The 23,783-nt window shown below is 47.9% G+C and overlaps 1 protein-coding gene across 6 annotated transcripts in view; it reads right to left on the bottom strand.

Annotated features, from left to right (window-relative positions):
- Window positions 1-23,783, bottom strand: part of RXRA (retinoid X receptor alpha) — a 229,803-nt gene that overhangs the window by 40,604 nt on the left and 165,416 nt on the right. For 5 of the 6 annotated variants that reach the window (XR_010593590.1, XM_042854329.2, XM_024106029.3 and 2 more), the window contains exons 4-5: window positions 22,958-23,137; window positions 2,557-2,613 (exon numbers count right to left, since the gene is read on the bottom strand). Coding sequence is in view for 5 of the 6 variants with exons in the window: in XM_042854329.2 (XP_042710263.1) it covers window positions 2,557-2,613; window positions 22,958-23,137 (237 nt within the window). In the remaining variant the exon portion in view is untranslated. The remainder of the gene's footprint in view (window positions 1-2,556; window positions 2,614-22,957; window positions 23,138-23,783) is intronic. The other variant, XM_024106030.3, reaches the window with a different exon arrangement.

Here is a 23,783-nt window from a genome sequence, read left to right as displayed (position 1 = left end):
ACAGAGACGCTGGCAGCAGCCGCAGCAGAGGGCTGAAGCTCAAATTGGACAGCCCCTTAACAACCATTCCAGCCCCATCCCGGTGGCCACAAAAGGCCCCCTTCTAGCCGAATCTGTGCCGTTCTCCAGCAGAGAGGAGCAGTGCGTGGCACAGAACAATGCTCCCTGCAAGCCCCTGCCTTGTATGGCAGCGTGCAGTTGTTGCGGGGGGGGGGGGCATAGTTGGTGGTGGGATCTGCTGCCGTGCAGCTCTGCCCATGCTCTCCCCCACATAGTTGGCTTCAGAGCTGCAGCCACTCCTTACCCTGCAAGTGAGTGGGGCAATTCCTCTCACTTTCCCCCATCCTGCAGCACGGCCTGGCCCCTCAGGCTCTGTGCTGGGCTCAGGGCATGCTTCTAAGGAGCAGTCCCACAGCTCTGGAGCCTTGCAGCGCCCCACCATGGGCGAAAGGCAGATGTGCGCTGACCGGACCGCTCTGTCATAGCTGCGCAGGGGATAATTAGCTCATCCTCCCAGGCTGTGTTATCGACTGGAGAGCTATTCCCTATTGATTCAGCACTGGATGTTAAAGACCCACGTGGCCTGTAGGGGCACGTGTTAGCAAGTGATACTCCCGAGCCCCAAGGACGGAAATCAGTTAAGGACGCTTGTTAGAAATGCCGCAGGGTCCAATTTTTTTAGGTCAGCGTTGCCAGCAAAAACAAACAGAACCAATCAAAAGACACTTGTCCGCCGTGTGAAGGGAACGGAGCTGATTAAACCCAGGCGCTAGTGCCCCAGTGACCCAAAGGACACTCTTCATACCATCACTGTTCTGAATGTCCGGAGGAGACCAGGCAATGGGCTGCTATCTGCAGACATGCCAGGAGTGTTGCTGTTTTCCTCTCACCGATGCATTTTTAACTAGTGTTGAGAACATGCTTGGGGTGTCTGCTGCACATAGGTCACAGCAGGGAGATGACAGAGCAGCAAGTACTCGGCAGCTCCTTGAGTGGTGTTCTGAGTGGAGCAGAGCCTACGCCCCTGAGATGCAAGGTGCCGGCCTATTTGATGACTGGGCTTGGTGGGCGGAGTCTACCAGAACAAAAGGCCCGCCCCCTCAAGTGAGGGAGGGGCCACAGAAACCAGATATCAACGCAAAGAATGAACAGACGGCAAGGGAAGGCAGGGTCAAAGGAAGGAGCCGGAAGGCAACACCTAGCAAAAAACGCCAGACCACGGCTGCTGTTGCAAGGAGACCAAGGACTCAGTGGATGCTTCCCAGGGGATCCCTGCTTGGACGCATGCATGGACAAGAGACTGGACTGCCAGGGGCCGGATCAACAGTCCTGTCAGCCAAAGCCCTCAGTTTATCCACCCTAATGGGCAGTGCAGACCTCCCAACACCGCCTCAGTCCTGAACCTGCAGGGACCACCTCTGCGGATGGGAGATGAGCTCTGTCTCCATGGCCCATTCATACTGCGGCGTCTCAGCTGAGATTGCCAACGGCTAAGCTACTCGCAGCCAGGGTATTTGTGACGCGTAGGCTCCGCGCTGAGGCCCACAAATGCGTCTCACGCAGGCCGCCAACAGCCGCCGGACGGAGGACGACTTTTAGACCCTGCCACAGAGATTTGCACTTTTTGGTAGGTTTGGTGGTTGTTTTTTAAGGCAAAAATGCTCATCCCTGACAATAAAGAGGATCCTGCATCTCTAGATGTGCCCTGGCGAAGACAAACTACAGCTGTAAAATGATTCCTAGTTACACAAGCGTGCAGTGTTGCAGGATATCAGAGAGACCAAGCGGGTGAGGTAATATGCCTGTGGCTCAGAAGTTCAAGGAGAAGGTGAGAGGTAGAGAGAGGGAGAAACAGAATTTGCACTTTGCAAGGAGCAAGCAAACCTGATGATGGGACTGAGTTTAACCCTTCCGTCCCAGGTTTCCTTAATGCAGACACCTCTACTCCACCAGCTCTTCCTTGCCTCCTTTTCCCTCTCCATCCTGGAACCCAAGCTCTTTCCAGCGATGATCTCTACAGTATTTTATCTGCTGCTAGTCACCGCGTGCGAGAACACTTCCCCCTCTCCCCCGTGCCTGGAGAAACCTAACCACAGATGAACCTCGTCCACAGGAGAGAGATGTTCTAAATGAAATGTCGGTGTTTGGAAAGAGGAGGGGTCCATTTGTTTTTTTAGGTGCAGAGAATACAATGGGGTGGATTGAGCTGGGGGGGGGGACTAGGAGGTAGCTGTGAGGGAAAGCTGAGGATACAGTTTTGGGATTCAAGCAAATGGACTGCTTATTATCATGCAATCTGGGAGAAGGGTGCCAGGGACAAGTTCTTTAGTGGCTGTCAGGGAAGTCATGTAGACTTGGGACACTGTTGTTGAATCTATTCCCTACTCCCACCTGGTCTAGGGGCTAGTCACGGGGGGAAGGGCACTGCCTGCTGACAGAGTACATAGAGCAGTTTGCAATTAGATTTTGGCGGTGGGTGTTTTAACTCTAGATATATAGATATATAAACTTGGTAGCTGCATGGCAGCTTGTCTGGTAATATTGAAATGGGAATACCTTGTTCTTCTTGGCTTCCCAGAAGTCTTGTGGGCCGGGATGGATGGTGCTCCATCCCTGTAACAGAATAAAATTTAGAAACAAAAATCATTATATCGTTTGGTGGTCGCTGCTTTTTTTTTTTTTTTTAATGCTGGTTTCGTCTTTCCTTTATTTACACATAGTTGCAAAGTTTGGCTTGTCATTTCAAAAAAGGGTCCCTCTCTACAAGGGGCGGGAGGGTGTTCCCTCCACGGGACACTACGCAATGACGTTAAGGGAGGGCTGTCTCCAAGTGTGTCAGTTGTGTAGGGAAGGCCTCATGAGCTTGTAACCCTACTGTCCTCTCTCCTAGGAATGTGACTCTCTTAAGGAGGCAAAGGGCCTGGATCCTAGCACTTCTCAGAATTTTCTCAATACAGCTGCAGGATGCCTGTCCCAGCACACTGCAACTTCTGTACATCTCGATAAAGGAATAGGGTGGGAACCAAAACTCTGGGTCAGAACACCACTGATACCGGCTCCAGACTTCGTGGCTAGTCCGGTCTCTATGATGGGGCTGAAACAAACCTTAGAGGTGAACCCCGCTGAACCTGGGGAGGGTCTGGATTCTGACACAGACGTTGCGTTTCGGGCCCTTCTACTGTACACAGCACATCCAGCTCACACCCTGGATAAGACACGGAGCGATCCTTCGTGGTTTTTCAGGGTACAGTGGCGACAACCCAACATCCCAAGGGAACACCACCGCGCAGCAGCACGTCACTAGGCAGCACAACTGGAACGGGAATCGTGTGGGGAATTGCAACAATACCGCATGGCAAACTGGAAAAAGAATTCTCAGCTCCAGAGGGGCTAGTTTTGTGTCTCTCTCCCCTACATCACATGTGAGAGGTGAAAGACAAGACAGTGTGGTTCAGTGCATTGGGCCTTGGCCTGGCATTCAGGAAACCTGGGTTCTGTTCTGGACTCTGGCCTGCTGTGTAAAGTTGGCCAAGTTGTTTCCCCTTTCTGGTCCTCGACTTCCCCCTCTAGTCTGTCTTTTCTGTTTAGATCGTAAGTTCTCAGGGTCAAAGACTATCTAGTGCTGTGTATTTATCCACTAGGAATCTGATCTCAGTTGGCCCTTCTAGCCTTTACTGTAATAAAAATAGTAATAATGAGCAAGGGGCTGCAGATCACGCCCTTTCCACTCTGCACAAAGCTACTGCTGATCAGAGTGGGGAAGGATTCAACCAGCCAAGCTGGGTCTGGAATCAGCGGATACCCCGTTTCGCATCCCTCAAGACCAGGAACCCCATCTCATGAAAGGAGCCTTTTATTGCATCAGCAGCATACTTTTGAGTACATTGATGCCCTATGAATCAGATGCGTGACTGAGAACTGGGAATTCTTTTGGTTTTAATATCCCTCCATCAGGGGACACTGTATCATAAGAACATAAGAACGGCCATACTGGGTCAGGTCAAAGGTCCATCTAGCCCAGTATCCTGTCTTCCGACAGTGGCCAATGCCAGGTCCCCCAGAGGGAATGAACAGAATAGGGAATCATCAAGTGATCCATTCCCTGTCTCTCATCCCCAGCTTCTGGCAAACAGAGGTTAGGGACACCATCCCTGCCCATCCCGGCTAATAGCCACTGATGGACCTATCCTCCATGAATTTATCTAGTTCTTTTTCGAACTCTGTTATAGTCTTGGCCTTCAAAACATCCTCTGGCAAGGAGTTCCACAGGTTGACAGTGCATTGTGTGAAAAAATACTTCCTTTTGTTTGTTTTACACCTGATGCCTATTAATGTCATTTGGTGACCCCTAGTTCTTGTGTTATGTTATCCTGGCTTTGTTGATTTAGTGGGCCTTTTCCATCTCTAATTAGGGTTAATCTGGGATTTGATTCAAATATATTTATTAAATGATTCTTTATTCAAAGTCAAAGTTCTACCCCAGAGTGGTACATAACAAAGTAACTGTCATTAATAAAGCTGGCTGGAGAAACGTCAATGGAATCATATTCCATTGGAATATGCAGTTCTGTCTAAATCAAAATCTTTCACAAAATCAGGTAAATTTTGTCAGAATTTCATTTAAGAAGAAAACTGGGGGACGGAGGGAAAGTTCCAACACAGTCAAAACAGCCCACTGCAACATTTTTGGAACAAAATCTTTTGATTTTTTATTTCGAAAAGACTTAAAAAAAATTTAAAGTCAAAATCAACATGAAACGTTTCAATCAACCCGAAACAATTTTTCTTCTCAGAATTTTCTTTGCGGAGAATATGAAAATATTCAGTTTTTGCTCCAATTCAGAACAATATCAGATTTGGAAATCTCAAAATCCTTTGTGAAATAGAACTTCCATCCTCCACACAGTGCTAGTCATTAGACACAAGAGAAAACTTTTTATGAGATTTCCTCTGACCTACAAGTACAAAGTCTACCAAGATCTTTACAGAATATTTTTCGCAGCCATCCCTTTAGCCCACGTGATTTGGTCTGGTTTTGTTCTTAAGCAACCAGTGAGAAGCAAGGAAACAGAATTAAAAAAAGGTGGCTTCTAGGAAGATTCAGGAAAAAATAACCCCCACTCCCTCCCATAATACTTCTCCTGATCACTTGAATAGATATTTTCTCCTTGCAGAGTGAAATTAATAACAAGATGCTATCTTTTAGAGCGTGTGAGATGAGCTACCACCATGAGGGTATGATTGAGTAATAAATCCACCAGCTGCTAGGAAAGAACAAGAGGTTACAATTAGAGCTTTAAATAGGAAAGGGAAAATATTGGTTACCACCTGCAGCATCACCAACCCTTGTGATTTTATAATGCATCTCATGATAATTCACGATTATCTGAAAGCCCCAGCTCCTGGAATCATGTGAAAACACCAGAATCTCAGCTCTCAATGAAAAAGAAAAGGAAGATTTTAGCCCTCGTGGTTGCAGAGAAAAGCTTGAAAATGTGATCCCTACAGGCTCAAAAACTGAAAGGCAACTGACCAGAGCTCCAAAGGTGGTATTACGAATAATCATGATTTTTAACCCCAATCTCAGTATTTGTGGAGCCTGACTCATGATTTTTCAGCACTTTTGTTTGGCAATATTGCACCAAAGAGCTGAGGTGTCTTCTAAAGAGCTGACGTACCTTCTGAGATTGGGACTGAAGATGCCTAAACCGCTAGGACATAAGGTGCTCTGCCAGTGGAGTGAAGTCCCTCCACTCTTATACCCTTCTCTCTGCCTGTGCCTTGCCCTCTGATCTGGGAAGGGGCTGGATAACCAATTCCCAGACAAGTCCCCCTCTTAGTCAGTACTCTGAGATGAAACCTTAATGGTTCCCATCATCAGACCCATCAGTGCCTGGTGCTCTTTAATGAGGATGCACGCTAAGCACGCAGCTCAGTAACTCACCTAGTCTCTCATCTGTATTAACCCATCCTCTGAAAGGACTGTCCTGTTTCTGCTCAGTGAGGTCTGACAGGTGCCTCTAAGCCAAAATGCAGCCCAGAACCCAACACCTCCCCACTCAACTGCATCAGCTGCAGTTGTGTCCCGGGAGCTGAGAGCATAGGGTCCTGGGGGTCTATGAGAGACCCAAAGACGTATGACTGAGTAGCAGGTGACATGCTGCTGGAATGGAGAAGGCCAACAGGGAGGGTCTCTGATGCTGGAAAGCGGTGATTTACGACTGACTTATCCGCAAGTTTCCATGGGAACTGCAGTGCCGATTCAATACCCCTTTGGATGGGGTACCCTAAGAACCCAACTGCTTAGGTCAGGCCTCAGACTGCTCCCCAGTTTGTGTAACATACCCATTGGTACCAACAATCTTGCTTGAGAATTCAGGCTACATTGGGCTCGATCTTGGCTGCTTTTCCTGACTCCATGAGAAGCTTTGCTGTGCAACTACGTTCATCTTTCCTTTTTGTCCATTTCAGTTTCAGGGGAGGAGGTCAGCAGGGAGGAAGATGTAACAGGCAACGCCACTTCCAAGCAGGGGCTAGAAGATCTAGTCCCCTCCTGCCTGCACATACCATTAAGGTCTCTCACAAATGTGGCACCATCCAACAGCAATGTGCGTGACGTTCCGTTCCACCACATGGACTTTGCATCCATGTCCCTGGGCACCGCATCAAAGCCACCTGCCGTTTGCAAAGCCAGATTCAACGGCCCAAAGGGCTTTTGTGTCCAAGAAGAATTTTAATGAGGGAAGCAATGGGGACAAAAGGAGACTGGATTTTCCACCAGCAGAGTTGCCAGAATGAAGCATTTTGAGAGCCTCCATTAGTGCTAATATTACAGCATTTGTTTGTTTATTCAGGAAAAGCAACAGGCTATGGTAGCTTGTAATTACCACTTATCCTGCACTAATACAGATAAGCACTTTTTTCCAAGATGAAAATGTGTACTTATAGGAATAACAACTTGGAAGGGGTGCTGCTATTTTCTCACGGTGCATTTTGCTCTCACCGAAAACGAATCTAATGGAATTGAAGCTTTTCAGAGGATTCAGCACTCAATTCTGTTATGGGATGGGCATGATGTGAAAAGATAGATAGATGGACAGAGAGATGGAGAGAATTTTTCTGGGGTAATGAAGTGCAATCTATTACGAAACAGACCTATTGTACAGCAGTCAGAGGGAAATGTTTTTATGTATAGTGCCATTAGCAGTGCATGGAGCTTTAGAGATAACCACAATCACAAGGACACGCTGATTTCAGTGGCAGTTAGGAACCTAATTATGCTTAAGGACCTGGGCCAAGGTCCCCACCCACAGGGGAACAGAGTACTTCTGAGAAATTCTATTCCTGGATTCAGAACAGATTTTGGTGGTGCAGGACAGCAGTCCAGTTGCTGCATAAAGTATGATCACACCCAGTGTTGAATCAACAATGGGGATTTTCATCTGGTTCCTCCCCTTCCTCAGCCTTTCCTTTCTCTCCTTTTCTTTTTACCAAGCCCTTCTCTTTCATGCCATCTCTTCTGACCACTCCTGTCACTGCGTTGAGCTAGTTTCCGATCCCACTCGAACACGTTATTGCTGTTGCTTTCCTAGCTGTGACCAAAGCCGCGTGCTGCACTCTGGTGTGTGCATGGTGTATGAACGTGAGTTACTGACTTTCCAACCAGCCGTTCAGTGCAGGAGCACAGGAGCAGGGATGCCCTCCTTGATGCTTAAACCCTATCTCCGTTCCATGGTACGTTTCTTCTCCATCCACATTGCTCCTCCTCCTCTCTCAATCTCGCTCTCATATTTTGTAGCCCAATTCCCACTTTCAGGCTGTATTAATATCAGAGCCATTACCAATTGCTTGGAAATACCCCAGGGAGATGCAATAGCTGCAGGTGCCAAAGTTGAGCTAACACGTATCCTGGACCTTTGTTTGTAAAATGTCTCTTCTCACTACCCCATCAATCTGCCCTATTTTGCAATAGCATGTGGCCCTCTTGGAGGCATGACTATTGAGTGGAGAGCACACAACTGATTAGTGATCAAAGAATCATAGCGCTCAGAGATGGAAAAGGCTTGTTGGGATTTTTCCCCCCTCCCCCAGCAGTATATTCACCAATACATGATCTAGTCCAGTTTTAAATGATGCAAGAGATGGGCCTAGCAAAGCTGTTCCTCGGTCCCTATTTTTAACACAGCTGCCCACATGTTTTAAGAAATGGCTTCGAGAGCTCTTGACAAACAGCTTCTTGTTCCAGGGGGACTTCCAATTTATCGCCGATCAGTACTAAGGACAATCGGCCCACTGTCCTTTGGTATTCGCAGACCAAAATAACACAACTGCCCAAGCACCTCCAAGAAGTCCACCGGCCATTGTGTGGAGGGACTGTTTTCCGGCAGCTGCTGTATGTTTGTTTGCAGACACCCTTGTGAGAATGTACCAGCCATTGTTAAGGGACCTGGAGCAGAGTTTCAGGTGGTAAAGAGCCCAGAGGTTAATACTACACCCAAACACTCAAGTTCAGAAGAAAGCTTTCCTAGCTTTGGTAAGATCTCACAGTTCCAGGTCTCTTGCTCCCAAACCCGAGACGATAACCAAGCATCAGTGGTCAAGTCCCTCTACGCTACAGATTGTTTCCTGGACACAACCGAATTGCACACATCCTGAACAAGTTTCTGATTGATGATTGGCTGTGCCCACCCAGTCAATATGGTGAGCTAAGCGGCACAAGCTCTGTCCACCAGGTAGGGCTTAGGGAGTAGTACAGAATGCTGAGGGGGAGGGAGAAGACCTGTCACTCATTGCCTTCAATAATGTCTGCATAAAGCTAGCAACACCGCATACAAAGGGAAGGGGAGTGGAGTGGGGATGGTCCCTGTGCAGACCCGACCGTGTCTGGCCATGGTGGTTTGGTCATCATCTACTGGATCCTAACAGATGATTCCCCAGAAGAACCAGATAAAAGGCAAGGTCCCTGCTAACATACGCTGGGGGAAAATCCCTCCCTGACCTCACATCTGGTGATGAGTTTAACTCCAGAAACGTGAGCAAGGATGGCCGTACTTAAGCATCTAGCCTCGGTTACACCCCAGGACTGGTGTCCAAGCAATTGTCTAATCCATTGTCTCTTTCAGCTCTCCCCAGAATCCTGAAGCGACAGCACACAACCAGGGAGCCCACCCTGCTGCTCCTGTCCGAGAGAGCTTCTCTCACTCCTTCAGCAGGGCTGCCCACTGGGACCAAAATGTCACTGAAGACAAATAGTCTCCATAGAAATTCTGCACGGCTGTGCTCTGCTGCCGGAACTGAGACGTGCAGGGACAGAAAGCATGGGGGAATATGGGGTGTTGGATTAGCCAGAGCCGTTCATGCCAGGGATTACATCCATCTCCATCACATGGGCAAAAGGCCCTCAGTGGATGATCGATGGGATGCACATTTTCTCTCTTGTCTCTCCCTCTTTCCCTAGTGCTGTCTGATCCTCTCCTGCTACCATCCCAATCTCTCAACTATAGTTCTACGGTGGACATAAGGATCCACCGGGAGAGCAAATGAAAAAAGAACACAATCCAGTGGTGAAGTGCATCCTTTCTGGACATTGCTATTACCAGCCTATCTTTGGTACTTACATAGCCCCATCAGCAGGAGATCTCTGTGCCTCACAATGTTTCTATCCTCACAACATTCCTGTGAGATATGAGTGCCCCCATATTACAGATGGTAAAACTGAGGCACGGATTGACTGAGTACTGGCCCACGGTCACACAGGAAGTTTGTGGTAAAGCAGAAAATGGAACGCAGCTCTCCTGGGTCCCAGACTAGCAACGCAACCATTGGACCATCCAGCTCATTTCAGTATTTGTTTTATGTCCCCTCACTGCAACTACGAGTCAGCAGAACTGGAAGGACCCAGCATCCCAGGACATTAGTACGAATAGACAGCGGCAGGGGCAGGGGCAGCATCCCCTCTCCTTTTGCAATACTCCCCCTCTCCTTGTGAGTCAATGTCCTTTGCTGGCATCCTCAGGGCACAGCCTCAGGAATATTTAGTTTCCTCTCTAGCCTTCTGTGAGAGTGTGGCTGTTTTATTTATGGAGCGTTGGGAGGGACAGGTTATCGGGGATTTCCGTTCCACGGCAGGTGGAATGTATTGTGTTCTGTTGCCTTTTTTATGAAGTTAGGTGTTAGCCATATATTGTTAGGAATCTTGGGGCTCTTTGACCCGGGAGTGCCTGTATCCCTAAAAAATACTGTGGTACCTGAGTTAACTAATTTAGCCTTAAATTCCTTTTTCTTTGGCTTATGAACGAAATATGCCTCTCTCAAAGATAGGGCTTTATATTGCTGGAAATGCAAAAAAGTTGAGAAATAAAAAGTTAAATTGTAACTCCGTCCTGTCACTTGGACCCAAAATTTGTATGTGGTTTTTTTTAAGTTATGCAAAATCTAAAGTTAATAGAAATATGGTGGTGATTTTTTAAATGAAAAGGCTTTTTAAAAAATGGATTTAAACATCCCCCCTGCAAATGCTGCAGCACTGGGAAGCAACAAGTGAAACTGACGGTAAACAAAAGTGAAAATTATTAATCTATTGTCATCAAAGTTGAGTGAAGCGCAGAATGTAAACAAACCACATCAATAGTTAAAAGTAACACAGGAGCGCAGGTTAAGGAGATGGAGGGATGGATGTGATTTTTCAACCTGACAATAGTGTCCCTTTAAAGTTGTATTATTATGAGAATTAGAATTTTTAATGGCATGGTTCGAAGAACAAAGCATCAGACGGACAGAAGTAACAAACACATTAAACTGAAAGGACAGAATTTTGCAGTCTAAAACTAGAGCTATAAATAATTGTTCTCTCTTGAACTTTGCTCTTGCAGTAGGATATGGCCATTTGCCTCCTTTTAGATTCATGCAGAACAACAAGCTGGAAAGCTGAATTCCCTATTTCTCTCTGGACTCCTTTTGCTCCCCCCGCCCCGAGTCATGCCAGCTGCCACTGAAATGAATCGACAGGAGACAGCCAGGCTGTGGACGTCCCAGGATTTCCTGAGCGTGTGTGATTCGCAGGGGGGTTGATGCACAAGCCGGGGCATCAGAAGAAGGAGGTTAGGCATGGGTCAGTGGCAACTGTGTTACTGCAGGAGCTGAGCTCTGACTAAGCCATTTTAGGATAGAACAAGGGGAAAGTTTGGTCACTATAAACTCAGTGATTTATTTGAGAAATTCCTAGGAGAAAAGGAGTCACAGAGAGGTCTCGAAACTGCAGGCGGAAGTAACTTAATGCGTCACTAAATCCATCCTCGGTTTAACTCCTTCAGTTTCAGTGGGCTAACACCGAGTGTGGAGCAATATGCAAACCATACTGCAAGCCTTAGGAAATATGCAGCGAGAAGAAGGGGAAAGACAGTCCTAGGCTGGGAAGCTTATTGAATGTTTAGAGTCAGGGATCACACAGTTTACAGGAGGGAGAATGCCCCTGGTCCTCAAAGCACTACTGCTCTATTGTAGACTCCATGGGGCATGGATCACGTCTCTCTCCCTCTCCCTGCTGGCACAATGGGGCCCCGATCCTGAATGGACACATCTCTTTCCAAACACAAAGCCGGTAACTAGGCATGTCACTGGTGCATGCCTTTGGGAACGAGCGTGGGTTTCTTTTGCAGCAATGCAGAATGGAACTTGCAGTGATTGTGGAGGTGGGCGAGGACTTTTCTGGTCTCGAGCTGGGGGAACAGAACACCCTGCTCGAGTGGTCAGAGCAGGGTGCCAGAGCTTAGCAGTAGCGGAGTCGGGATGTCAGGGCTGAAGCCGTGGCTTCTTCACTCGCTACGTAAAGTGCCGTGTGCACTGAGGGGGCGCGATATAAATGTATAACAATAAAATCATAGCATGATCCGGGATGGTGGGTCCCCAGAATTAACAGATTGGGGTTCTCAGGACATGGGAAATGGAGAGAATTCTTGCAGAGTCGGGAACCACTGATGCCAATAAACAGGTAAGTCTGTAACAGGGAGGAAGGGATGGGGTGGGGGGGATATGGCCCTGAGCTTCATCTTGCAGCTTTCCCAAAGTCTGCACTGTGTGAGCTGTCCCAGGACTGCCGGAGGGAGCATGAGAAAGGGCTCCCGACTGGTATTTCCTGCTTGGTTTGTGCGATCGCAGCAGATTCTCCAGGATTGGATGCCGTGGGATATCATCACACAGGACAGGAATGCACAGCAAGGAAAAGGAGTGGAGTTTGCCCTATCTCCAGTGCTGCTTGGACGGCAAGCCTGGCCCAATTCCTTGTTATGCTCTGGACGCTGTGCTGCTCAGGCCGTGCAAAGCAGATGCATACAGGCCATAGCTGGGTCAGCAAAGAAGTTTCCTGGTGGAACTCCCCAGTATGGTAAAGCTGGCAGACAGCTTCTTCACCAGCCACTCCACACACTGGCATGGGGGCATGGCCCGGGGTTGGTGGGAATGGCTGTGGGGAAGTTCCTTTCTGCTACGCGGATTCTTTCCTGGTATTAGGTCCCTTAGGGATCTTCAGCTAGGGATAGTGGTTAGAGCAGCTCCTACGTGGTGCTAGTTGATGCCAGGATTGGGCCAGCACAGAATAAAGGAGCTGTAACTGGTTCCTTGATGCCCTCCCCCACCCATCCACCTACCCACTGTACCAAGCAGAGTTCAGACACAGAGGGCATCTTGCTGTCCATCTCTGGAAAGGCACTGGGCCAGAACCTCAGCCACTCTGATTCACACCCGCTGAAGATCTGGCCCCCCTGTGTTTATCTGCCACAGGAAAAGGAGCCCCCAAACCTCATTCTCAGCACCTAAGGACTCTCCATATGGGGTTTCTGGTTTAGACCTAACGTCCCTGGGAAACACTGAGGTAATTTTAGAGGAAACTTTTGTGCATGCAAAGATAACAAAAGATGCTCAAGCTCATCTGAACTGAAGAACCACTGCTCTTCCTTAAGGCCCATTCTCCAGGGTTCACTGCTTGCCCACCTTACTGCCTATTTCAGACTCTAACCAATCCAAAGTCACCAAGAGAGAAATCTAAGCACTGAAGATGCTGTGTGCTTCCTACCAACAGTGTCCTGTCATGGCGAGGCACTGCCTCAAAGAGAAGGCTAAAGACAGAAAGAATGGATACTTAAAAAAACAAACAAACCAAGCAAGCAATAATTCTGGGCACGCACCCAGCTCCACCATGCTGCCTACAAAGCCTGGTGTTGTTGGATAGGAAAGCCAAGCAGCATCCAGACTCGTTTCAAGTTCAATCAGAAGGATGGTGTCCACTCACAGTGGGTCGAACGACACCTAGTACTTTCTATTGTATTTTCCCAGATCTAGGAGGGATACATGTCCCTCTGCTAAGTGGTAGCTTCCTCGGTTTGCTGCAGAGGAATATAAAATGGTACAGAACGTACAGGTCAAGATTTTGTACTAGGAGAGAGAAGGACAGAAAGCTACCAGCCAACATTCAGGCTAACTATGATGAAATAGAATGTGATGGCCAGTTACTGCATCCATTGGGAGCATTTCAGTGGCACCTCCGGTAACACGTCTGTTAATCTTATTCAGAGAGCAACATTTATCAGGCAGACAAGACAGAGGGAGAGAGCCAAACAAGAGAAATGAATCGGCGGTTCTAGCCAACAGTGAAATGAATTCCAGGGATCAGGAGCACTTGAAATCCCTCTCAGAAGAAAGGTGCCCTTCTTTCGAACAGCTGTAAAGCTGCCAACCAATGTGAATACGAGAAACTCACAAGGGGCCTAATCCATCCCTGGTGTAACTCCACTAAGTCATCAGAGACACATTTGTCTCAAGGGCCTTCACCCCTATTCCCTCCTGCATGTTCCATGCACCCTACTGAAGGCCGCTTGGGAAGGCCACGTCTACCATTTCAGTAGAACATGTGGTTGTCGAAGAACAAGCAAAATGCATGGTGGCCGTGACTTAGGTAAATGAATGTCTGTGGGGCCAATGAGGAGAAGCAAAACCATTCTTAGACCCAGTGCTGGCTTCTGGCTATCCTAACTGCTCCATCCCTTGTTGAGATCACTCGGCTTCCCCCATTGCCAACACACAGGAGCTCAGCTCTTCTGGAGAGAGAGGGGTATTCCCCAGGCTCACCTCCCTCGGAGTGTGTCCCTGTGGACAGTGGTAGCATCGCTTTCCAGGGGGCTGACTCTCTGACTTCCTCACACTGCACATTGATAGTGAATTCTTGCCAGACCGGCATTCAGAACTAAAAGGAACCCTTAGTTCAACTACTAGCAAGACCCCCCGCAAGAGTCTGGCCATGCACTGGAAAGTACACCTCTACCCCGATATAACGCTGTCCTCGGGAGCCAAAAAATCTTACCGCGTTATAGGTGAAACCGCATTATATCAAACTTGCTTTGATCCGCCAGAGTGCGCAGCCCCACCCCCCCGGAGCACTGCTTTACCGCGTTAGATCTGAATTCGTGTTATATCGGGTCGCGTTATATCGGGGTAGAGGCTGTGAGAGGCTCCTTTCCAGGACCCCTTTGACACTGGGTCACCCAGTTCCACTGAAATGAAGTTTAATGGTGACGACATGCGAACAGCAGAAACATAGTTCCTAGGCACTGCCCTGCCAGGAAGAAAACACAGCAGAATAACGCCCTGGTTTTCTGGAAAGCTGGCATCAGGAACAAGAATCGATCTGGGCCAGTTCACGGCAGTTGGGTGCGCCAGTGTTTTTTTTTTTCTGCAGGCTGCAATTTTGGGAGAAAAGAAATTCAGCCCCTCTGGGGGGATGCAAGAGTCTCTTTTGGCCGCCTTCTGCGTGGGGGGAAGAGCCACCTGCAAACTCCGCTCCTAAGCTTGTGCTCAGAGGGGCGCTGCTCGTCTGCTGGGGCCGATGTACAGGAGAGGTCTACCCTGGCCTGGATCAGAGTGAAGCCTCAGAGAAGGTATTTTCCGAATCTGAGCTCACAAGCTTTGCTAGTTCGCGGTAGAAAAGAGCAACAGGAGCTGCACTTTGCGGCAATGTATGTCCGACCCAAACAACAGAGACAGCATGGGTGACTGAGGGAGGGATAGCTCAGTGGTTTGCGCATTGGCCTGCTAAACCCAGGATTGTGAGTTCGATCCTTGAGGTGGCCACTTAGGGATTGGGGGCAAAATCAGTACTTGGTCCTGCTAGTGAAAGCAGGGGGCTGGACTCAATGACCTTTCAGGGTCCCTTCCAGCTCTATGAGATAGGTATATCTCTCTTGATCATTGCTCACGGAGAAAGAGAAAAGGCAGGAGAGACAATTCTTGAACCTGGGACTTGGGGCATAGTCCCAGACCATGGGGAGGAAGTCCACGGTAGGGGGGAAAAGACCAACTCTACCAACTATATTAAAAATTCCAACTATGCGAATATAAACTATCAACTACTCACAAATTTATTTACAGAGTATAAGGATAAAAGCTGGAGAAATCTGTGGCCACAGGGACACCATGAGGCAGTAAAAAGGAACAGGAGAGGCACTGGCCCGTACTGCCTCTTATGCCCTCAGTCCGGAGCACAAGGTGAACTACTGTGTATGTGACACCGCTTGTTAGAATTTCTGGACTCGGGCGCATGGGGCACATGCGCATCCAGGTGTGGAGCACGCATAGGGACTGGCACTTGAATAGTGGCTCTCAAACTTTTTTCGTGGTGACCCCTTTCATATAGCAAGCCTCTGAGTGCGACACCCCCGCCCCTTATAAATTAAAAACACTTTTTATATATTTAACACCATTATAAATGCTGGAGGCAAAGTGGGGTTTGGGGTGGAGGTTGACAGCTCGTGAACCCCCAAGTAATAACCTCGCGACCCCCTGAGGGGTCCTGACCCCCAGTTTGAGAACCCCTGCACTTGAAGAAGAATAGAGAGACAGAGTGGGAGGTAGGTAATATTATTACTCTGTGGTCTAGAGATGGGGAACTAAGGCAGAAAGAGATGAAGTGATTTGCCCAAGGTCATTCAATCTGTGGCAGAGTCATGCACTGAAATTAGATCTCCCAAGTCCCGGTCCATTGTTTTAGCCACAAGACTATCCTTCCTCTAAATGGAGTCTTGTTTGTGAGTGGATCTTGGTAGAGTTCCATTACACTTCTCCCCACCATAGTCAAACCCGGGGCAGAAGCTCTTTGTGCGTGGGCTGTTTGCGGAGAAGAGACACACAACAAAACGATGCATCTTCAGAGTTTCCCTCACTGCAGCAGTCATTAGCTGAGTGCTCATTCCTCCATCAATGCCACCTCCTCTCCCAGGCTGGCAGCACCGGGGATCTGTGTGTGCGCACGCATGTATATTATGGATTCAATTCAGAGTTCAGGGCTGAATTTGTTTCTCCAAGCATCGAAAACTGACGTCAAGGAGCGAGAGCTATACTACTCGATGCAAATCACTAACCCCACCATAATATCCTCTGCATGGGTGAAGCTTTCGGGATGGTAACCTTAGTTTTGGTGAATGTCTGATACTTAGCGGAAGACAAAGTACAGAAAACAACGGCTTGTGCCACTGGCAGTAATTTATATGGCAAACAACACTTTCAGTTAATCATTTATTGCAGCTTCGGTGTCTCTGAATCAATAAGGCAAGTGCACCATGGATATTAGCATCGATATCCTACTTAAATTTATCAATAGGCAGCCTTGAGAAGAGACTTAAATGCCAGAAGAAATGTTCCATTTATATGCTTTTCCTCCCTTAAACTAATAACACCGCACAGGCAAAGCCTTAAATTTTAACACCAAGCCCAGAGTACAGACAATTTGATCCTTTTCATTCTAAACGTCAACCCTCTTGCCTTTTGATGTTGCCAATGATATAAAACACAGGTTCCCCAATGTGGAGCGTCTGAATCCTTCCCATGCTGTCAGACATTGCTTAGGGCATGAACAAGGCTCTGCCATCTCTATCGCGAGCTGCTCTTTGCACTTCCACCGAGTTCAGTCCCATAAGTTTTCCCTCTCTGAGTACTCTTTGACAGAGGGATTCTTAGGGCCCGTCCCCTTTTGTGTCTTCCACCAGCTGTCTAATGGCATGCCTGCACTTAGGCTCCTTAAATAAGCATGTTTCCTTCCTCAGCTATTTATATAAGAGGGTTTTTCCTCTTGCATAAATTTCCATTATTGAAGTGTGGCTTACGTCTCTCTCACTCCTCATATTGATTCCCTGGTCACAACATTATTCTTCTTCCCCACGTGGGAAATGATTTACCGTTGTGTTATTCCTCTGTTAGAGCGAGAGATCTTGGTAAGAGGGTTTTACCGCACGTCCCTGGCATATAAATACTGTTGGGGCGACAGGAATCAAGTATTTATTTCGGTTGCCATAAATGTGGTCTCCGGAGCAACATATTTTGAATGGAATTAAGGCCCATATCACTGGCTTTATTGTGAATAAGATGTAGCTGTTTAGATTAGGAGACTGGACAAATGGGGCTGGATCATACAAACCAGCCCAAAATTTCAGCCAAAACTAGAGCTGAGGAGGAGAGGAGGGGAATCAGAGAGATATCAGGACCGTATAGATCAGATATTGAGTATGATGTCAAGTCACAATGAGCAGGCAATAGATGAGGGAGGAAGATGCAGTGAGGAAGAGCAGATGTTGGAATGTGGTGCTGGTAGGTAAGATGAGCAATGGGACAAGTGAGTTGGGAAGAGGTCTCAGATGCGAAATGGGTAGAAGGGAACCAAGTCACAGCAAAGACCTCATTCCCAAAGATGCAGGCTCAGAGTTGCATGTGGAAAATCCGTATGTATTTGCTTTGCGCACAATTATTGCGCCTATATATGCAAATTGTCACTGATGCGTATGTGGGCAAATGACCAGATGTGTATCTCACATGCAAATGGTCAATTCCCTCTCTCCATTGCAGTAACCGTATGAGCAAATTCGATCAATAATTGCATGTGCACTCTTTGCATGCATAACTGCACCCATGAACTTTTGAAAACCAGAACCGTATCTAACTTATTTTCAGGAATAAAAAAAGCGAAAAGACCGCTCCAAAATGAGCAGACGATGCTTCTTGGAACTGTATATCTGAGCCAGATGGATGGCTCATTTACAGACAGTTTTTACACACAGACTTCAAAATATTTTACAAAGGAGTAGTGTTATTCCCATTTCACAGAGAGGGCAACTGAGCCACAGTGCAGTGCCAAGAACAGAATCCAGGTCTGTTATCAACATGGCACCAAATAGCTATTTACTATGGGTCAGATCCTCATCAGGTGCAACTTGGGATAGTTCAATGGAAATCAATGGAGCTCTGTTATGCTGATTCACTTCAGTTGAAGATCTGGCCCCGAACGTCTACTAATCACATATGCTAAACACAAAGACTTTCTCCTCTTTCTCCTAGCCCTCCATAATATACACACTGCACTATAAGATCAGTCTGCCAGTAGTGCGTGAGTTCAGTTCTAGGGTTATGAAGGTCCCATCTGTCACACTTTTAAATAATTGGCTGATTATTATGGATTCATTCGGTATACGTTGTGATAATGTTAATCAAGATGAATTAATAGAGTCCTCACACAGCTGGCATACAGTATGCGCTCCCTTGGGAATTCCACTGCCGTTTAGAAATTAATTAATGGACCTATAATTTTACAGTGGCGCTGCCCGGGCAATTGCCGTAATTGTAGGAATTTAATAGTCACCTGATTTACAGGATGTCAGTTCAGCAGAGCCAACAGAAAGAAAACGAGAAAAGCCACAGATCACCATGGGCAAGCAGCTGGGTCCATTGTTTGAGCATCAAACCATTTCACTTAAATCCATCTGCAAGAGCGGCATGCCCCACCCCCACTGGGTGCTGCCTCGGTTTCCCCTCTGACTCGCTAATGGATGCCCCCACAACCACACTTCAAGGAACATTCCCCTTCTTGGGGCCAGGTTTATTAAGACACAGCAGGACAAAGAGGTCCCTCAGCCTTCCCAGGTGCAAGCCGTTCCTTTTCTGTTCCTGCCTCCACTCGACTCTCCTGGAGCCCAGGTCCCCTGGCTGTGCTAAGCTCCTCTTAGCGAGGCGTCCTGCTGATCTGAACCCACTGAGTCCCTCCTGGGCCCCAGTTCACTCATCTCCAGTCCCAATCCAGACCCCCGGCCACTGCCCTTCCCCACCCAGGCACCTGCCCACTGCAAGAGCGCCCCGCACCAGGTCTTTCACAGTATATTCTCCTTCCTGCTCAGAGGACAGCACCTCTTATACTCGGTGCCCACTCTGGGCTTCTGACACGTCATCCAGAGCTCTGAGGCCTTAACCCTTTTCCAGCCCCAGCTCACCCTGTGACACCATCTCAGAGAGAGCGGACGATTCCGGAAGTAACCCTCTCACATTAATGGACACTTCCAGGGGAAAAACAGATCCCAGAGGGCATGAGAACCAAAACCTTTGGGCTCCATTTTGATTCAGGACAAATAAAAATAAAATTAACCTGGATTTTCTAAAGAGCCTAGGGGAGTTAGGCGCCCAGTTCCCAATGAAATTTAACAGGCTCCATAGACAATCCCAGCCGACGACATTACATTTACTGCAAATTGAAAACGTTCCCACATCTCTCCGCTGAAAAGCAAGTGCCATTGTTGAATATACAGTAGATGAGCTGGCCTTTGTTAGTCACTTTTATTCTCGCAATGGAAACATTTGGTGAGTACAAGTTATAGAGTTGACCTCCTGACTAGCAACTTTTATCCAGCAAAGAATGCAACGCCCCTCAGTTACCGCTAATGCAATCTGACAGCGCTCTGTTCACACTGGCATGGCAGCTGTGCCTTTCCTCTGAGGACTGTTTCCTTCACAGCTTTACAGGCCCAGGATCATGCCAGCACAGATTGCAAATATGCACCAGTGAGTATCTCGGTGGGCAAGGGGCTATGGAGGGGAGACGTGACAGGGAGAGGCGAGTTGGTTCGATCTTCGGGATGAGTCTTCCTATGCTGGCAGCACCGCAGAGAACAAACCCCTGCAGCCAAACGCCAGCCTGGCTACCTCCGGTGCTTTTCACACACGAAGGCTGGTTTTGCAGGAGCACTGAGTGGTCACACATCCTTGCGAGCACCTCACACGGCACCCGTAGAGTCTAAGCCACAACACGCTTTTAAGGAGGGCACGTCTACACGGCCAAAAAAAACCCACGGCAGTGAGTCTCAGAGCCCGGGTCAAACTGACGGGGGCTCACGCTGCGGGGCTAAAAATAGCACTGTCATTGTCCGGGCTCTGAAACCCAGGGAGGGGTCAGGGTGTTGGGAGTCAGAGTTCCAGCCTGAGCCCAAATGTCTACACTGCAGTTTCTAGCCCTGCAGCGTGAGCTCTGCAAGCCCAAGTCAGTTGACCCAGACTCTGGGACGTTCTGCTGCAGGTTGGTTTTTTTTGCCGTGTAGACGTACCCTAAGACACTCTTTACAGCCACTGCTGAGATGTAACTCCAATAACAACCAGTCCTCCTGAGTCCAATCCGTTGCCTCACTCCAGACACCTGGCACTGCCCACAGCCAGCAGCACTAGTGCATTTTCACCTGAAGTCCAAAGACTTTCCACCCTCTTCTCCTTTCTGTCCATATCCCCTGTCGGTTTTGCTTTCTTCGCACCAGCGGGTGGCTTTGTCTATCTGTCCACATCCCAGAACTTGGTCTCTTCCACCTGGGAGAGACAGGGTTGATTCAGGACATCGCGTGCTCTCTCCTTCTCTCTGTTGTCTGTCAGGACCGCACCTACTGTGCAGTCAAGTCAGCGTCCCCAGGGGACATTGGGGGAAGCTCAGGAAACCAGCCTCAAAGTTGGCTTTACCTTTGAAAGGTAGAGCCCTCTTGTCTGACTGTGAGGGAGGGCTGTCATCTGTTTGCAGAGCCAGCCGTAAAATCCCTGCCCCTTAAACAAGAAAACAAATGTGACTCGCACCCTTTCTGCCGCTGCCCGACATGGGGAAGATACAGACTTGTTGCTAGCGTAGAGAGGGATGCTCAGATTTCTAACATTCCTGTTAAAACTATAGCGCCCTAAACAAAATGCTCTGACACACACACACACACACACTCTCTGATTCATGTCTGAAACATATCGGAGGTACATTCTGTGTCTGATTAAGACCATATATATATATTTTATACATGGTTACCCCATGATAAAAAAAAGTCCTTGTATAAAACCCAGAACATCTGCCAGAGTTTCCAGCCCTCCTCGGTGCAAAACATAGTACACTCCCCTCCAGAAATCTCTACTCCGGACACCCAGGGTTGAGTTTGCTGGGGTGAGGAAGGTTCCCTTTAGGAATTCAGTACTCTGCAGTTTGCTCTCTCTGGAGAGCTAACCCTTTCCCCCTAACCCCATCCAAATGCCCTTTTAATCAGTTGCCTTTGGAACTCCAAAGCATCCCAAGCAGAGATGGCTTTGACATTTGAAGAATCTGCATGTGTGGGTCCTTATATGACCCCGTAAATCAAGCCTGTCAGGGTTTGTTAAACACTAGACACAGCTTCAGCGCTGCCCTATTTAGTTAACGCTCCAGACAAGACTAACTGCTCTTCAAAGAGACACATCCTGCAGCTTTGCTCTCCCACGACTATTGTGACTCCGCAGAACAGAGAGCAGTAAAGAAGCGGATTTATGTGCCAGTCAGCACAGCAGATGTGACTCAGAAGATGTAATGAGTGCGGATATCAGTAACTGGAGTGCTCCCAATGGAGGATTAGTCACATAGTCGCTCTCAAGTCATAAGCACACACCGACCAATGCAGCATTGACGAGCTATTGTCAATCATTCAGGTCCAAAACTAAATTTCAGGTGGGGGGAAATTTTTACAAAAACTAAAAAAAAAAAAATTGTCATGATTATTCTTCCTCATGGGAAAAACAGAGTTTCAACTATTTTCCTACAATACTGGAGACCCAAACACAACAGCACAGGGCAAGTTCATAGGAATCAAAAGTATAAGTGACTATAAAGAGAAAATGAAAATAACCAGTCTAGTTCAGGCTAGCGAAGTGCTAAATACCAACTAACAGCACGATGAGGAATAAATTAGGCTGATAACATTCTTTCAGTTTTACTAATCTAAAGTGCTACAGGGAAAGCATTTTATTAAACACACAATTTGTATCTGGACAGTGTCCCATTTAATAATCGACACCAATTTCCCAGGATTTAACATCATTTCAGATCAGGTTATCTGTAAAAGGATGGGCCAAATCAGATTACAGTGCTTGTCACCCAACATATATTTAATCCAAGAGCCTTGTACCTAAAACGCTAGCCCCGCATTCACCCCTTGATATGGGCTTTCCTGTTGCCTTCCTCCAGGCCACTGGCCAATAGCATCTGCTGCTACCTGCTCTCGCCTTGCGTCACCCCTTTGAAATGAACACCATGCCGGCACCTTCGGAGCTTTGCTTGGGCAGATTCGCACCCGGTAATATCATACCACAGAGTGTAACCTGGCTTAGGCCTGGGTAGCCAGAAGAATCTGATGCGGATGCTGCTCCTTATGAGAAATAAAAGCAGCACTCTGGCAATGGAAGCTGTTCAGACACATTCTATTGCTGGTGAAGGAACTAAGTGAGTTACTCAGGGCAACAACTTCCTCTCAGATACACATCTGGCCTGATTCCTCCATGGCCTTGCACCTTGCTACTGGTCACTGTCGAGCAAGCATAGAATATACGCAAGAGAGACATGCACAGGGGAGAAAAATCCACCCTTTATGTAGCAGCAAACAGCATGGTTAGGACCCAGGAGCAGCGATTCCATAGTGAGATCATTGACACATATTCCTGGCTGCGTTCACAACCAGCAACAAAAGGGGCGAAATGCAGGTTTGGTGCACGTTGCGTTGCAGGGCTCGAAACAGGAGGGAGCCTCCTACAGAAGGAGTGTACCTGAGCACCCGCCGGGTCCACTGCACCATGCCTGCGTGCTTAAGGGAGGTCACTGCTCTGTCTGCCTTACCTTCTCGCTTCATGCCCATAGCCAGACACTTCTGATACCGGCAGTACTGGCACCGGTTCCGCTGGCGCTTGTCAATCAAGCAATCCTTATTGTCGCGGCAGGTGTAGGTGAGGTCCTTCCGCACCGTGCGCTTGAAGAAACCTTTGCAGCCCTCGCAGCTGTACACCCCGTAATGTTTACCTGCAGGGGATCGAGAGGGATGAAGAAACACAGAAATCATGCAGACCCACTGAGCAACAAACAGGTCACCTTCCCACCCACCCCCAGCCCTCTTACTACTTCTCCTCTGGGTTTTTTAATTACCTGAGGCCTTGTCTAGCTTAGGATTTGAAGGGGGGGGGTGTCAGGCTTTATCTTAGTGTGTGCTAATATACAATTGCTTTGTCTCCTAGGGTTTTACACTGTTTAATGTGATCAAGCTAACTAGCTCAGCCTAGACATCCCTGTCTGGACAAGGTCCTGACCACTCTTTATTCATCCACAGAATAGGTACAACATCCAGGCAAGCTTCCCCCACATTGCCCTGGCAACCAGCCTCAACCATCATGTTTACCATCATGTCCACTGGTCGTGGGTCAAACCCAACTGGAAGTACAGGCCTTGCCACAACCAGATGACAAGATGTCCCTGTCCAAACGGGCTGCAAATCATGTTTAACAACATGAGCCACGGTCATGTTCTAACACAACCTAATTTCCAAGTGAAGACAAGGGACCAGAGAGTAGTTGCTGTCTCCAAGACTCTTTCAGCCCTTGACCTCTCTGCTCACATTGTGGACACAGGAGCCAATGGGCTAGTGTTATTTGTGACAAACGGTCCCTTTTCT

Source organism: Chrysemys picta, chromosome 18 (genome assembly GCF_011386835.1).
Source record: "Chrysemys picta bellii isolate R12L10 chromosome 18, ASM1138683v2, whole genome shotgun sequence".
NCBI classification, from domain to species: Eukaryota; Metazoa; Chordata; order Testudines; family Emydidae; genus Chrysemys; species Chrysemys picta.
The sequence above is the reverse complement of the archived record's forward strand: the minus strand, read 5'-3'. Positions and strand labels throughout refer to the sequence as shown.